At 44.2% G+C, this 17,186-nt stretch overlaps 1 protein-coding gene across 2 annotated transcripts; it reads left to right on the top strand.

The window, feature by feature from the left end:
- Positions 1 to 59: 59 nt before the first annotated feature.
- mnta (MAX network transcriptional repressor a) lies at positions 60 to 15,951 on the top strand. Of its 2 annotated transcripts, XM_035621795.2 has the most exons (6): positions 60 to 770; positions 5,109 to 5,733; positions 6,157 to 6,198; positions 6,425 to 6,536; positions 12,666 to 12,858; positions 13,034 to 15,951. In XM_035621795.2, exons 1-6 carry the CDS (start codon positions 698 to 700, stop codon positions 13,831 to 13,833), a joined length of 1,845 nt encoding a protein of 614 aa, XP_035477688.1. In that variant the 5' UTR covers positions 60 to 697; the 3' UTR covers positions 13,834 to 15,951. The 2 variants fall into 2 exon arrangements, with proteins under 2 accessions (XP_035477688.1, XP_035477689.1); XM_035621796.2 differs by lacking the exon at positions 6,157 to 6,198.
- Positions 15,952 to 17,186: the final 1,235 nt, after the last annotated feature.

The raw sequence follows: 17,186 nt of genomic DNA, 5'->3' as shown, positions 1-17,186 counted from the left end.
AATAACTGCAGCCATGGTTTCTTGTAAATTGTGGTGACTTTGATCGGTCATTGGAACAACACGTGACGTTTTCAACAACGGAACTATTTGTTGGAACTATTGTAGCGCTCCTTGGTGACATTTCACAAATAGATGTCAGGCGTTTGGACAAACACCACACGAGTACGTCCGTGTGCTGAATATGTCACTCATGTAAATAAGTCTTCACTAACCGCGCTGACCGGGCGCGGTTGCTAGGCGACACTTAAGCTAGTTAGCGGTTAGCTGCTAACGACTTCTTTGGCGACATTTTGTTGCACTTTCTTTTCTTTCGCCCTAACAAACAAACCAGCCGAGTGCCACAACCGGTTTCCACGCCCGTGACGGGCTGGGGCGGCGGGTGACTCCCGTCCACACGCACGCCGCGCTCCGCGTTTTGTCGCGGGGAGGGAGTGCGTGTCGTCGGTGGGCGGCCACGAGCGGTGCGTGATTCACAAACCTTATTTGTTCCTACTACTTTGGGCGCCATCTTGTTTGTAACTCCCCTACGTAACTGGTAGAGTTTCTGCCGAGGGGGTGTCCGATTACCCCCTTTTCCATCTTTAGACTGGGGACCTCTCCCTGTGCCGCCCGGGCGAGGATCGCGTTTTGCTCTTTGGCCTTTTCCTCTTTCAAAGAAAATTCACTCAGTCCGGTTTCCCCCCCCAACTGGACAGAAATGAGCATCGAAACGCTCTTGGAGGCAGCCAAGTTTTTGGAATTGCAAGCCCAGCAACAACAGAAAGCACGTGGTAAGTTGGCGTTTTTATTAAAATGAAACGTAGTTTGTGTTTGTCCACCTGCGGTGACCGGGACGTGACGAGCACCGCGCTCCACAAGTCGTGAAAAACAGGCATCTTCTGAGCCGAAGACGCGACAGAATGTTTCGCCGATAGAGCTTCATCGCCTCGAGTGAGCTAAAAGCACATGACCGGGGTTTTTTTTTTTTTTTTTTGCTCCTCAATGGAAATGTGACCACAAATTGCTGAGGGGCGAACGTGTTTCAGTGTATAAGCGATATGCGGGTTTTACTTTCATATTCGTTTCCGGCGCACAGACGCATTGCAGAGTAATATCTGCTCTGGTCTGCCTCCTGGGTCCAGGGGGAATCTCAGATGTGCCACAAAGCGGGGGAACACACACACACACACACACACACACACACACACACACACACACACACACACACACACACACACACACACACACACACACACACACACACACACGCGGACTGTTGCAGGATCAGGAGTCACCTCATTGAAACCTGCTGCATAGACGCTATTGTTAATGTGCAACAGCAGCGTCGCTGTGAAGTTGTCGGTTCGGATCCTCATGCTGCTCTTGCTCGTCGGTTATGTTCGTGTTCGTCTGCACGCGCTGGTGCGACACATTTCAGTCAAAGAAGAAGAAAACAAACATGGGGGGGGGGGGGGGGGGGGTGAAGGGCGGTGGCGCGGGTCCATTCGAAGCCTCTTTTACATAGTGACCTGACATCATCCGCCGGGGATCGAGTGACTGTGCAGTTCTCACTTCCTCCGTCCTGCTCGGCCGCTGCTCGCAGGTGTTGTAGTTCTACAGCAGCGGGCACCTGCGCGTTTTCACCCCGTCCCTCGTAAAAGAGAGAATAAATGAGGAAAGAGATAAACTCCCCTGGCCTTTCAGACGCCAGCGAGGAGCTTCGCGTGTCTGCGGATGACGTGTACACTCAACCCCACGCCCCCACACACTGGAAACTATTTGAGAGGGAGGGTGGCCCCGCCCCCTTTCCCCCACGTGCGTGCTGGGCAAACCCCTCCCCAAAGATTGTTTTATGAAGACGATGGCTCTCGTTCGCCACGAAACACATTTCCTTTCTTTTCCGTGTGCTACTTTTATGAAGCCCAAATGTGTAGACGTTGTCCCAGCATATCTTTTTCTATATTAATTGTTCAGTGTGTAGGATTGAGGGGGATGCAATATGCCTTTGTGTTTTCATGAGCGATTAATCTCCTGAAAATTTAGAATTGTTGTGTCTTCATCACCCTCAAAAGAACACTTTTTGTCTACATGGGGAGCGGGTCATCTTCCACAGAGTCACTGTGTTACACCACTATATTTCTACAGTAGCATAGAACGGACAAAATACCCGACGGCCCCTGTAGGTTCTCCTAAGACTTGCACTCTGCTAGGTGCCACCAAGTCATACACAGTGGCTTTTCAACAGTAAACGTATACTGTGCTTTTGTTAATAATAAATAGGCTGGGTCATCTTTTACTCGCTTCCCCTTTTCACAGTAACAGACATTTTATCCAAGGGTGCCCGAGCGTTTTCATGTCACATAATAAGCTACCATTCAGAGCTGTTACAGAAGCTGTGATTTAGCAGAAGTACCCTTTTGTGAAAGCAATTCAATGTAACAATGGAGGAAAGAGATGTGGGATTAATTCAAGTTCTATTCCTCTGTATTGTACCCACCCAAATGACAATTTGTGTGTAACAATTACCCTCACCAACAAATACATTCAAACATTAGTTGAGAGAGAATGAGCATTTGAAATTGAGCAGTGGAACATATCCTTCAACCTTCCTACTGTTGTTGTTAGTTACCAAAGCCGTGGACAGCCTCATCTGTTGCTGCCGTATTGGAGAATGACCCACCTGCGGCTCTGATTGAAATGAAAGCAGCAAAGGCAAACACAAGATGGGGATGTTCTTGTGTATAAGATTTGAACAAATGACAAAGAACTTAAGTGCTACAAGCAGACCATGGAGATTCTTTTGTTACTGCAGCTATAACTCGGATAATGTTTATTTTGAAGTTACATAGCCTCAAATATTTAGGCCTACTTTTATAATCCTTATTCCTCAGTAATGTAACACACTCAATCGATACCTGTTTTCCCTCCCATTGGCATTGTGGAGACGTTTGTGATATTCAGAAAAGGGTCGGAGTGAGAGCTCCTGCATTTTCTCCCCCTCTCCCAGCTCCTCCCGCCTTGCTGCATAGGGAGAGCAAGGTCTCCCCCCTCCCTCCTCCCTGCTACTGTAGAGCAGGTCACTGTGTGGAGGAAAGTAGGCCAGTGGTTCTCTATCTGCTGCTGCAGTTATATAACGTCTGTAGAAAAGCCTCTTGTTTTTTATAAGTGTTTCATTGGGTTCTCTCAGGAAAGGAACCCTCCGTTTATTGTCAGAACTACAATACTAAATCACCAGTCTCTCAAAACAAGGCTTGTAACTTTGTATGAAAGCGGGCGAGCACACGAACCAGGACATATTGTTCTCCTGTTTTTCTTTATACTTTGTAAAGAACATTTGTGCTGTGGAAAATAATGTACATACGTAGCAAAAAAGTGCCACACTGGACTGATCAATCTGACACTGGTAAAATGTTCTCCAGAGCAATTTAGAGTTGGAAATGTCTCTCTATTTTGCAACAGGATTTCTTACAGTGACAAATATATATATATATATATATATATATATATATATATATATATATATATATAATAAAGCCCTGTTTCACATAACCACAAATCAGTGTACGGTTTGTAAACTTAAACTCAACCTGTTGGATTATTACAGTTTTGGAACATTGGAATGTGTGGATTACCTCACTAAATAGAATACACTTCAAACACAAGTAAAACAAAGCACTGGATTATGCAAAGTTTACAAAACAACTAACGTAATTTTCAAGGCAGAAATATTAAAGAATAGCCCGATATTTAACACTACACTAAATATAACTCAGCTTTAATCTGTCATAGTATTGTTCGCTCAATTCGCAATAAATAAATCCTGCCCTCGTGAAAGTTCAAATCATGTTTGTCTTTGTTGTAGAGAAGTATTCAAAAAGGGTTGAATCAAGGACAACCGCACTTGGTTGTAGATACTTAACAGATACTGCTGTAGTTATTGTAGATACAGTTCTGGTTAAGTGAACAGGTGAGACGTCTGCGAATATAATTCTTGGATAACAATGACCCGGTCTCCTTCATATCAATCAACACCTCTCTCTAAAACGTCCGTGAAGACCCTCAGTCGCCATAGGGGATTGTCCTCCTGTGTCATTTTTTCTGTATAGTCAAATTTCACACTTGTCCTTTTTCTCTTAGTAATGATCCATATCATTGATAAACTCATGTTTTCAGTGGCTTGTAACAATATGTTATTAGGTGCAGATCCACTGCCGGGGGAGTCTGCAATGAAGAGATTATGGTGTGCGGTGCTGCAGTGACCCTAGTCTCCTTCCTAGGGATGTTAAAGACAGCTACTTGTATCTGACATCGAAAACGTTGAACATCACAGCTGTCATAGCAACAAGTCACACCCTTCCTTCTGCGTCCATACATTATGGTGGGGGCACCTTGAATATAAAGTGGACAAGGCCTTTTATTTCCAACTCCTATTTTATTGCCAAATACTGACGTGCAGGAATGTCTCATTATCTGTTACAAAATTAGATTTTTTATTTCAGTCATCAGTTTGATGAAGATGTGATCTTCAGTAACAACCAATCTCCCAAATGTGTGTTCATCTTTACCGGTCACAACATGCAACTCATGTCCTTGACGTGCTTTGTGAAAACCATCACAAAAGTAAATGTTGGACACGCCCCGGCAGTTGGGCTTCCCCCAGTGCGAAGTTTTGGTAATAGAAATGTAGAGCAGACTCCTGGACACCAGTGGCCTGTGACTGGGATTACATTACAGCAACATCATCTCCATTAAAGCAACAGCCTCCTTTTGTTAGAGAGAGCGTTAAGCTATGTAAGTATTTCCAGATATAAAAAAATGCAGACTCCTTTTGAGCCTGTCACAAAGCCAGTAAAAGGCTTGATGGACACAAACCAGCCAGTGGCTTCATGTCTTGTGAGTTTTGAAGTTGCTGCTATGTTTGGAGAAAGGCCTGATTTATTTCCCTTCACATACTTTACTGTTCCTGAATGTCATAACCAGTTACTATTATTATCGATATCATTATCACTGTCCATCATATAAATAAATGGTATTTATATACAGTATGCTGACTTATAGCAGCTGAATTGAATACAAGAAGAGACTGTGGCATTTGTTCTGTTAAGGAACCTTTTTTTTTTCTTCCACAGAGGATGAACTAAAGGAAAAGCTTCACTTGGAGCAGTTGAAGGTGCAGCGGAACTCTGACGTGAACTATAACTCAACCATCCACATCAACAATGTTTCTAAAGCAGAGGAGCGCCGCGCTGAGTGCCACCCAGCCCCCATACCGCCCTCTCTGCCTCCCCCCTCCATGCCTATTACTGTCATCCCCATCCCCGTGGTCACCTCCAGCCCCATGGGCTCTCCCACTCTGCCTGTTGCCACGCTCTCCCCCCCAGCTGCTCCTCCACTGGCCTCCCCAAGGAGAGACCCTCACTCCCCCAAGGAGGAAAGTGCTGCTGCCCCGCCGAGCTCTTCGCAGCCCAAAACTGTCCATTCGCCCTCTGTACTGATCGCCAGCCACAAGCAGCCAACACAAAACCACCACCAGCCGCAGTTCATTGCCCAAACCAATAATACTAAACTACAGCAGCAGACACACCAGCAGCTGGTCCAACGCTATCCTGGCTCCATCGTGTCACCCACACAGCAACACGCCTTACTGCCACACCTGGGCCCTGTGCTCCAACAGGTTCCTTTACAAAATGGCTCCATCAGCCGGGGGAGTCCTCCCGACGACAGCCGCCAGCTGGACAAGAAGAGGCCTGGAGGGTGAGCCTAAACCTGTTAACCCGTTTACATTATAACTGAAATGGGATATAGCTATGCATTGGTTTTAATTGATCTGCAAAAATTTGTCAATCAATATTACCATTCAAATGTAAAAGATGATTATTAGAACCTCAAAAGTTAGCATTATTTTGTGCAGCTGCTACATTATGGGAATTTCAATGCTAAAGGATAACATTATTAATCAAACAATTTCTAAGCAGAGACCTTCTTTTTTTAAAGTACAATTTACACACATGTAAGATTATAATATTTCAATTTGGTCATCTTAGACTTAATATTGTCAACCTACTTTCTGATAGCAATAATGCGGGAAAACTCATCTTTGGATGATTTTGATTATTTTTGTCATGTTGCCCTTTTGGACACCAAATTCTTACTGTGCTCTCATCTGTGCTCTTACAGGGCAGGCACAAGAGAAGTGCACAACAAGCTTGAGAAAAACAGGTGGGTTTAACCTGTCTTCTTCAGGGCCTCCTTTAACAGAGAGGGATCTGAGGTTATTTCTATTGTAATATTTGAATGATTGTGTTTTTCCATGTTTTTTTTAGTTTTTTACATTTTTTAGTCAAGAATGCCAACCGATTTTTTTTTTGTTATCATCTGGTGATAAGCCAGAGTGTTGGTCTCCCGTCTCTAATGTCTTGTCCCTTGTGTGTCTTGTGTCTCTCAGACGAGCACACCTGAAGGAGTGCTTCGAGACCCTGAAAAAGAACATCCCCAACATCGACGAGAAGAAGACGTCCAATCTGAGTGTGCTGAGAAGTGCACTGAGATACATTCAGGTAAGCTGCTTGCGTCTGAGGTTCGATTACTGTTAATGTGTAAACCTGGAGTGATTTTTAAAAAATGTAGTCGTGGGGTGGTGGAGCTGATTGTTGCAAGACCAAATATTTTACCCTACGGTCACATCAGGACCTTTTCATCCTAACATGAATGGATCTGACTTTTTGAGTTGGAGGTAAGGTGGGTCAGTGCCTGGCCCTTGACCACGTCGCTTCAAGTTCTCCAACTAAACTAAAACTACATGTAGTGTTTGTTTTACAGTATATTTGGCAAAGACCTGTGGCTAAGCAACAATACCAGATATTAAACTTGTTCGTAATGTATTGAACCCTGTTGTGAACAAATTATTCTTTGACCTTCTTTCTGCTTTTTCTAGCATTTCCTGTCTTGTGTGTTCCTTTGTGAAGATTCACCTTCACTGAGGAATCACAAACACCTATTGTGCCATTCTTACGTGACTCTGTGTTTAATATGGGAAAAGTCTGCCAAATGACTCATGTTTTTAAGTCAGGCACTCGGAGCTGTTGTAAACAGCTGGTGCAAAGGTCCGCCACTGGCCTATTTTAACTTGTTCAGACTGTGACTGTGCTGCAGAGCATGTCAGTGTTTACTATTGGTCATTTTCCCCTCTCACCTGTAGATAGATGCTGTAGTTTTAAATAGGAGACACAAGTTTGAAATAACTTGACACAATAACTTAATATGTGGTTTCCGCATTAAAGTCAGCTCGAGGTTACGATCATCATCTGTTGCAGTGAAAACGCACATCATGACAGAAAAAAGCACCGCATATAGTCTGCGCTATGATTTTTTTCAGACAGAAAAGGCAGAGAATATGGGTGAAGAGTGTTGTTGTGTTGTTGTGCTACAGTTCCTCCCGTGTTTCCAGGTTGACGCACTCAATGCCTTTCACATCACTGCTCACGCGGCAGGAGATGGGTTCCCCTCTGGTTCCCCGACTTGTCCAGATATTTAACATGTTAGTAGATATCTGAAAAATGGCGACAAGGCCTCTGTGTGTCACTTTGATCGCCTTGTTGCTAGTTCACACTTAGCGATCAAGTGCCGATTTGCAAGGCCTGATTTCGCGCTGATTTTCCTCCGACTTGCTGCAACTCCAGGATTTGTCAGCGAGCTGAAAATCGGGCTTGAAATCATGTAGTGTGAGCTCTGCATTAGGGTGTTTGTACTGTGATTATTAGAATTACAAAATAGAGATGCTTAATGCATAATTGCGTATAAGCAAGTAGAACAATTTGTATTGTATATGTACCTGATAATTACATAATATAAAGCTGACCTGTTATTTTATGTTGTTATACAAAGTAATATTATCTGACGTGCACACTGGTGGCACTGATTGGTTATACGCTTTTAAGGCCTCGAGGAGAATACTCTAATCTGTAGTTGTTCATATTATTATGTAACTGTGATGCAGATTTACTCATCATAAGTTTTTGCTGTGGATATAGTGCTGCTGATTTGATGCTCTGAGCAGCAGCAGTCTGGTTATTCCTCTACGTGTGGATACTGAGGGAAACTAGGACAGCGTGGGAGCAGAGCTCGTCACCCAATCTCCTTCCCTCTGCCACCTCTCCGTGTGATTAAGCAACACAGTCTTCAGGGTGTTGTGTTCAACAGGCAAACTGACCTGCCTCCCTTCTTCTTTAAACAAGAAGAAGGGAGGCATTTTGTTTAAATCAAATAGACGAGGTGGGAAAATCACAACAGGTACCCATTTCTGCAGAAAAAAGTACTGGTCAACGTCTTTCCAATATGTCAGTTGATCAATTTAAAAAAAAAATTCGGGGGGGGGGGGGGGGTTGATTGAAGGAACTCTATCTTTTGTTGGTCAGCACCGTTTTAGTTGCTTTTGTAAGTATACTCATAGGTGCCCCCAACACTGGCCAGGCTGGTGTTGTTTTGTTTTGGAAGGGTGGAGTAAAAGACTCGTGTCATGCCTGCAAAAACCCCTCTCCCCGAACGCTGCCTCCTCCCCCTGTGCTGTTGTCCTTGCCCTCCTCTGGGCTAGCAACAGAGAAGCAGAAACATTGGGCTGAAGAGTAAGAGGCTTTGGACTCCGCATCACATTTGATTTATGCTGCCCATTATCCTTCAGAGTTAATTTTGAAAAGAGTATAGTGGTAGTTGTGGCCTTTTTTTGGCGGAATTTGATCAGTTTCTGGCAGCAAGTGACGCTCCTGGTGCTTGGCTTACTGCCGCATAGTTCAAATTCCACTTCCTCATTTCATTTTTAAGAGCTAATGACTCAGCAACTAACCACGACCAAAAATCTTGCAGCACACAGATTATTTTGCTTCTTTGTTGCATCTGATATTTTTACGTTAACAGTGATACACATTTTTTAACTGTAATGTAATACATGTGTTTCTGAATGCATTCCCCTGAGCCTGTAGTGGCACAGCAAGCGTCTGGGCTTCAACATAAGTCCTGGTGCAGTACAGCTCCTCCTCTCTACTCCCCCTCCCTCCCTCCCGCTTCTCTGAGCTTTTTAAGGCCACATGAGCAGCAAGCACATGGCTAGCCTGAGCCGTGTGACGTCACCCCCCGTGCTGTGCCCCGCCCAGCACTGCAACAGTCAGGACTCGTCGTACCACCAAGCTTAGCTGCCAGCAGCAGGGAGGGAACATAGAGCGGAAAACACAAGGTTCAGTTTACTCTGCTGCTCACACTTCATTTCCTCGTCAATGCAGACGGAACTCGCTCCTGTGCTGCTTGTCCCCAAGTGCCAGTCTGAACCATGTTGTGCCATCCTGTGGGGAAATTGAGGACATAACATAGAAAGCATGCATTTTTTTGTGCACATAATGTTTCCTTGAAGCCTTAAAACATGGTTATGATAATTTCATATTCACTCAGACTTGAACATTAAAAAAAATCCCCCTTGACAGCCAAGGTCACTTTTCTTAAATATTTTAAGATTTTCTGTTATCTCTGCTGACCTAGCTTTGTCATAATCCCAGTGACACTGAATCTCTCCTTTTACGGTTTGGAGTCAAGACTATTGTCAAAACATACAACTGACCATTACATTTGTGTCGTATCTTTCTCCAGGAAAATTGACTTTTTTGGGGTAAAGAAGAAAATATCAATCTGCACAGTTGTTTTGTTGCAATATGAACAACTGCATGACGGCACCACACCGCTTTATTAATTGTAGTGCAGATTTGTTGTATTTATCAAACCACTTTTTTTGACTGTATTGCAGTATGGTCTGGACTAGTGACCAGTTATTTCTTAGCCAAGATGAGTTAATTATGCCAGTTATGACCCGTACACGCTTGCACAACGAATGACTTGCAAAAGCAGTTATTTTTTCCCCACAGACAAGCATATTATTGTTGAAGTCAGACACCACGTGAAATTTTCTGTTCCACCTGGAAGGCACAGTGAGACAAGGGTTTATGGTTACCATACTGTCACAAGACCTCCGTGCAGAAGCCTGATCTGTCATCCAGGCTGTGCAGCGTGTCTGCAACGTGGCCTCCATAGCTCCTGGCCCTTTAAGAAAGCCCAGCCTTGTGCTGTCTGCCCCAGGCTGCTGCAATAGTGAGTCAGTGAGTACAGCTTGTATTGCTCTCTTTCGATCCCCCTCTATATGCCACCCTCCCCCTCTTTGTGGGGCCATGTGCTCGGCACTCGCATTGCTAGTGACAGCGCTTAAGCAGTGTTTACCTTGCGTGCGCACACGCGCTGACACGTAATGCAGCCTATCCCCGCACTGATCTAGATTTTCGCAAACAGTGCCGAGGTGGTGCCATGTGCAAAGAGACAAAAGGTACTTGGCACATAGTGTCCTATCAACCTGGTGACACGATTAACAGAGCGATGAAGTCATTTGGGATCCATCTGCCACTGCTGCAGACATGGGTATCAGGTGTACCCGTGGTTAATCTCTGACTCTGTGCTTTTAAGGAGACGAGCTTGGGGTTATATTCTTTCCACCGTCAGCGCTGTAGCAGGAAGAGTTCAGTGGGTCTTGGTGTTTGTGGAGCGTTTCTCCCCTCTCTCCCATTTTCTCTCTCCATGACTCATAGTTTGTGGCATGCACAGTTTTGGCTCCACTCATGTATGGCTGCCTGCTAATAAATGAGGGTAAGAGGGAGACAGCTAGTCCTTTTGGACCATGTGTTACATTTAGTAAATTCGTACCACTTTATACCAGTATGTTTGTCATTGTAACAACCATACTCAGATCGACTGTACATGTTTTAACACAGTCAGGGAAAAGTACCACGGTGACACCTTTTGCACATTTTGCGGTATTCAGCTGTTTCCATGACAACCACAGATGGGGTCATTTCAGTACCTCACGTGTTGAGGACGCTGTCAATATTCCCAGCTCACAGGGGACAAAGAGAGTGACTGTCGATGGCTGGTCCTGAGTTACAGATGTTCATAAGTGTGTGACAAGGTTGATATCAGCTCATTGGTGTATATGTTGACCACAAGGTAACAGGAAACTGCTGTGCAAAAATGCCATGTAAGTTGCCAAACTAAGTTTGGGAAACCGTAGCGAGGGGATATTTCAACAGTATATTGCCCCATTCAGTATGTATCTCGGTCAAAAAGAATTATTTGTCGATCAATATTGATTTTTTTTTAAACTCCCAGATGTCTGTCAGTATTAGCCTTAACTCCAATTATTACTAATTAATTACTAATTACTATTCTTCACCTTGATAAATACATTGAACAGTTTATGAAGATTGAAATGTGAATAATTGAGGTCGTCTTGGTGACGTAGCTTTCCTCTGCCAATTTGATATGTGACTTCCTCCGAGTTTGTGATTGTGCGTGAACACCCCCAGTGGAACGCAGCCAAAGCCACTGAGCACTTTCCCCTTGCATTTCTAATCCTGGATAAGGACTAGAGACAGGCGCTAATCAATCAGGCCCGCCTTTTGTCCCATGCATATTGTAGTGCACACATGCAGGCCGTGCACAGCCAATTAAACCTACTGCGCGCACGCGCACACACACACACACACACACACACACACACACACACACACACACACACACACACACACACACACACACACACACACACACACACACACACACACACACACACACACACACACACACACACACACACACACACACACAGTGGCATGAACACCAGCAGGAAGTCCACTTGTTGACTTCATGATCCCGAGTCATCAGATTGTTGGTCACACATTTCATTCAGAGTCATTTCACTGAGCCTCGAGGCCAGGGAGCGAGCTGGAGAGTTGACATGTAATAGATTATATGAAGTGTTCTATTTCTAAAAAATAATCCTAAACAACATAATAAATGACTGCTGGCTAAGAGAGTACCAACAGGATAGTGTTAAGAAAAAACATTGTCTGCACTGTGAGTATTTTGGTGTTAAGTGTGTTGGTCTGTATATACATGATTCTTGACTTTTCTTGAAGTTTGGTCTCATTTTCATGCATTCCACGTTCCACCATGTACAGGGAAGTTTTTTGGTTTCTTTTGTGTCAGCTGACAGGTTAAAGGAAATTGGGTCACAGAAAGCCACTGCCTGGAAGCACCTCTTACTTTCCATACTTATCTCCTTCCTCCCTCCCTCTCGCTTCTCTAGCTCTGTTATTTTGTTCACTGCACTCTGGTCTTGGATTTATTTTTAAGTCATTAGTTGTTGGGCATTTCCTCATTAATCAGCTGTAAAGATAGCATGGGCAATATATAACGCTTTTTACTGATGTTTACTGTGGGTGATGGACTTTCTGATGTAGAGCAGTCAACACCTGATTTATAGGTGTTTTAATGAAAAACCCACTCTTCCTCTAAATGTTTAATTGTCTTTGAATACTTTGTCTATGTGAGGATGATGATACCGTTTTGTTCAGTGCGGCCCTGCAAGTCAAGTGAGGTGCATTCAAAAATGCAGTATTTGAGTTAATGTACCTTGTTATTTTCTACTTTGCGTAGTGAGTAACCACACTTTTTTGATAAATGGTAATGGTAAAATTGGTGTGTGTTTTCTTTTCCATTTATCTGCTGTGTTGGCAGAGGTTTATTTAACTTGATGTCAAGTTTTGAGGTCACAGTCCTTCCATTGTAATTAAAAGTGCCTCTGATCATTTCTCCCACAGACGTTGAAGCGGAAAGAGAAGGAGTACGAACATGACATGGAGCGTCTGGCCAGAGAGAAGATCGCCACGCAGCAGCGATTAGCAGAGCTGAAGAACGATCTGAGCCAGTGGATGGATGTGATTGAGATTGACCGCGTCCTCAGACAGACGGTGCAGCCTGAAGAGGACCAGGCTTCGACCTCGACTGCCTCAGGTAGTCTCACAGTCACAGAGGGGCTCCTGTATTCCTGCCCCTGTATATATTGAGAATATTTAGACTAATGTTAATCCTGCAAATAATCCCAACAACAAGAGTGCCAAACATCTTATTGTTAATCCTTGATGCAAAGTTCACATTGGGTTAATGCTCTAATGTGTTTACGTTGCAGAGGGTGAAGACGTTATGGACGATGACCTGGATGAGGAGACCGCACCCAGAGCACAGACTGCCTTACCCACCGTGCCTCACACCATGAAACCTGAGCTCCAGAAGAGTGCAGCACACACTCAGACCCCAACTCTGACACCTGCCACCACCACTACATCCTTCATTACCCAACACATCTCCATACAGCACAAAGCCCATCTGCACCAGCCTCAGCCGGTGACAGTCAATGCTCCCCAGCCGGTGCCCAAGCCTGCACCTCCACCTACGCTCACAGCCACAGCGTCCATCACTCCCAGTCAGCCCTTGATCCCCACCCAGACACACATGGTCACCACATCCAGCCTACACCCCACAGTTATCGCCCACGCATCAGTGTCCCATCCCTCAGTCATCCAAGCGGTCAACCATGTCATCCATGGAGGGGGTCCCAAACACATTGCCCACCTGGCTCCCGCTGCCACTAGCTCTGTCCAGTTAGCCCCCGGCCACCAGCCTATTGGCCACATTACTGTGCACCCGGTGGCACATCTCAGCCAGCATCTACCTGCCCTCTATCCCCAACCGGTGGCTGTAACTCAATCGGCCGTGGTCGGCCACATCACCCACACATTCAACCACGCCCATCCACAGGTGAACGGCACCACACCTAGCCAGCCGGCTGCCACCATCATTGGCAAGCAGACAGCAGTGAGCACCCAAATAGTAGCCCACCACCCACAGCTGGTTGGTCAAACAGTGCTTAACCCTGTGACAATGGTGACCATGCCCTCCTTCCCAATCAGCACTCTGAAGCTGGCCTGAACACTCCCAACAGGACCAACAGGCTGCAGAGATGACCCCACTACAGGGGACAACCACAGGCCTTGGACCAGGCTGTCGACAAGCCCACGTGACGGCAGGAGGAGCTGAACACCTCGCTGATCCACAGAGAAACTACAGCACACGAAGCATTACAGTTGTTTATAAGCAACCAGGAACATTCCTAAAACAAGTACAACCCCTTCAGTACCATCAGTGTCTGGAATCTTGTTCCTTAAATTTGGGTTTTGCCAGGCTGCATGTGATTTGACGGTCATCGCGTTGAGTGCTCGTGGTTATACACTGGGCAGATTTGCAGTTTTTGACTGTCACCCGTCATTTGCTCTTACAGATGGAGGAGCAGCAGTAAGTTTTACAAAAGCACCTCCACATAGGGAGAATGCTCTGTCAGTACAGCGTCCATAACAGCATCGTGTGACAGTGTCTCTGTAGGCCGGTGGCTAGACTCCCTCTTCTCACTTCAGCTGCAGTGGATTAACCAATAGCAGATCATGTAGTGGAGAGGCTGCGTTGGGGTTTGAGGGCGGAGACTGTGTAAAGTCAGAGTGCTGGACCAGCCTTAGCCCATACATTGGGAATGTAATTTGGAGGAGCTCCTCCTCTCGAGCAGAGGCACATGCTGCAGGGCTGGAGCTAAATCATGGCCTGAACTAAACCTGCACCGGCGCTTCAGCCCTCAATGACGACACCTACAGCAACAGCTCCACCTGCTGGCTGTGTGGGTTTATTTAATACTGCCATTCCAGTGTATAGGTGGCAAAGAAGAAAATCCCATTCATTTATTATTCAAATAATTGTCACTTAAAGTAAAGAACATGCAGTTTTATCAGGGTTTGGCTTTTTTAGTGTTGGAATTTAAGGACAATCAACTTGTCACTGATTTCTTATATTCGTCCTTCAAGATATACAAATATTCGTTTTAGGATAAAGTTTTTTTGTCACAGCTGTTAATGTTTTAAAAACACTTTTGCCAAATAGGATCCGTTTCTACATCTACATGACCCATTTATTTGAATGTCACAACAAACAGCGGTGTCTTTAATACTTAATGCGTCGGAGATAAAAACCAAGTCCAAGTTGAGTTCTGAGAGATTTTGAATGTGAAAACCTAAAATAAAAGCTCCAAAAACATAGTGAAGTGGGTTCCTATGCCATCTTGTCGGCCAAACGGTGATAGAATGTGTGTCTGCATGCTGTGAATGCATGTCATGGCTTAGTTTATGTAGTGATTACATTGCAAAATGATTGCAGCAGCTGATGTAAATCCAATCATCCCCCCCCCCCCCAATACCAATCCCCTTTGAGAGCTAGCACTGTGAAATTAATTTCTCAGTCTCAACGAGCAGCATAACCCACAGTTTAGCATAGCACTTGCTAGAACAGTAACTTGGTGTGCTGTCCTCATTTAGTCTGAATGTACTGATCTGCAAGAGGATACTGAGAAGCGCACTCACCTGAAGTTTATACTTTTTGTCTGTTTTTAATTAAATAAATTGTGAGTACTTTATTAAAGTATCATGTGTATGTAAAGTGTAACATTTAAAACTGATTTTGTATTTTCAAGATTTAATGTTTCTTGTTTCATCTAGAGCATAACGTCTTCTGTTCAGTGTAAATTTTATAATATAGTTGTTTTTTTCTGGGACCATGTACAGTGATGTATATCAGGGCAGACCTCCCACATTGATACCACATTCGGCCACTTTGGAAAGTATTCACCCTTTAATTTTTTTGTGTTTTGTTCTGATGCAATATGATTATAGCAAGGGTGAATTTCTTCAAAGTTCTTTGTCTACAAAAGAGCAACCCTGTTTTCACGTTCAGATTTTATGCAAATGATTCTGGACAAATGCATTTTAAAATCGTATTGTAGCAAAACAAAATGTGTCAAAGTTGTCAGGGATTCAGATACTTGAAGAAGCAACAATATACCTGTCTTTTCCCTATGGAGAAAGTTTAAGTTGTATATAGCCTGTAAATGTTGGGCTGCATCTCGATCTAACTGTATTATGTAAAAAGCTGGGGAAAATATCAAATAAAAAATTTATTAAAAATATACTTAATAAAATGTATTACGTTTAATAAATGTCTGAAGACACATTTGTATCTCCTCTTAATTTTCTATTAAATAATGGCTATATATTTAGCATTTGAGAAAAGTCAGAATAAAATGTTGACTTACAACAACTATTGAGATGTTTAATTTTTTGTTCATTCCATTTACATCACTGATGGTAGACGAAATATGGTGAACACTTATACTAAACAGTATAATTCAACAGCTACCTACGACCTTCGGAAATATTCATAGTTGAATAACATTTAATACGAGCCGGTTGTATCTGACTGCTTTAGTTATAGTGATGTGTGGGTACGTGTACGCCTCGCCCACTGTTAACACTTTAACTACAATGACATCACCATTAACAAGAGGTCGAATTGTCAAAGGAAGTTTCCTAAATCTTGACGTGACCCGGAAGTATTTGATCGGCAGCCATATAAGAGCTGTCCGGATTCTCTAAATGCATAGAAAAGCCGCTTCGACGTTTCCTTTCCTGTCTCCTTTAGCAAAGGGTACAATGGGGCTTCGTATGTGAAAGGAAATATGAACGCCCCACAATTCATTGCGGCAGCGATCTATACCGTGATGCGCCATGCACGGACACTGAAACATGCTGATGGAGCCGCTGCGTCTTTTGTAGTTCATCTTGGTAAATGTGTAGTTTCACCACGACAGACGCACGTCAACAACATCCGGCGTCGCGTGATGACGTAGTGTAGTGAAAGTCCAATTGTCTGAGCTGCGCTGTCGGCTTTTCCTAATTCCCATCGGTCCTCCTTTACACCTTTCCTTGACCTCTTGACGTTTTCCACTGAGGTCACGTTACAGTAGATAGGAAGGACACCTCGACCTCAGCCTCCATCAGCATGTCTCAGTGTTTTACCACCGTGTGACATCAGATGTAAATGATTCATATGTAACGGTAACTTACGTGATGACGTGCATCTTTTTGGGTCATATTCATACTCTTCTACTTCATCTACTTCTACTTCTCACGTGAAACATCGCTGCCGCAATGAATTGTGGGGCGTCTATGTCTCCTTTCCTTTCGTTTAGGACAGTCCAGTGTGTCCTACGCTGAAGGAGAGAGGACAGGAAACACCGAAGCTCCTTTAGAGAATCCAAACAGCTCTCATCGTGGCTGCCGATCTAATACTTCCGGGCCTACTTCAAGATTTAGGAAACTTCCTTGGCAAATTTCACAATTCCACCAGCTTCTGTTTTCCCGTTAATCAGAAGCTAAGTTTAGCAGAAGCTTCCTAGAATACCGCAG

This window comes from Scophthalmus maximus, chromosome 11, assembly GCF_022379125.1.
Source record: "Scophthalmus maximus strain ysfricsl-2021 chromosome 11, ASM2237912v1, whole genome shotgun sequence".
NCBI classification, from domain to species: domain Eukaryota; kingdom Metazoa; phylum Chordata; class Actinopteri; order Pleuronectiformes; family Scophthalmidae; genus Scophthalmus; species Scophthalmus maximus.
This window is presented reverse-complemented; position numbering and strand designations above follow the sequence as displayed.

Bases quoted from the DNA above. Each gene is read 5' to 3' on its own strand.
- mnta (XM_035621795.2), top strand. From the start codon at position 698: ATGAGCATCGAAACGCTCTTGGAGGCAGCCAAGTTTTTGGAATTGCAA. The intron at 5,734-6,156 runs GTGAGCCTAAAC...GTGCTCTTACAG, and splicing joins GACAAGAAGAGGCCTGGAGG to GGCAGGCACAAGAGAAGTGC. The intron at 6,537-12,665 runs GTAAGCTGCTTG...TTTCTCCCACAG, and splicing joins GTGCACTGAGATACATTCAG to ACGTTGAAGCGGAAAGAGAA.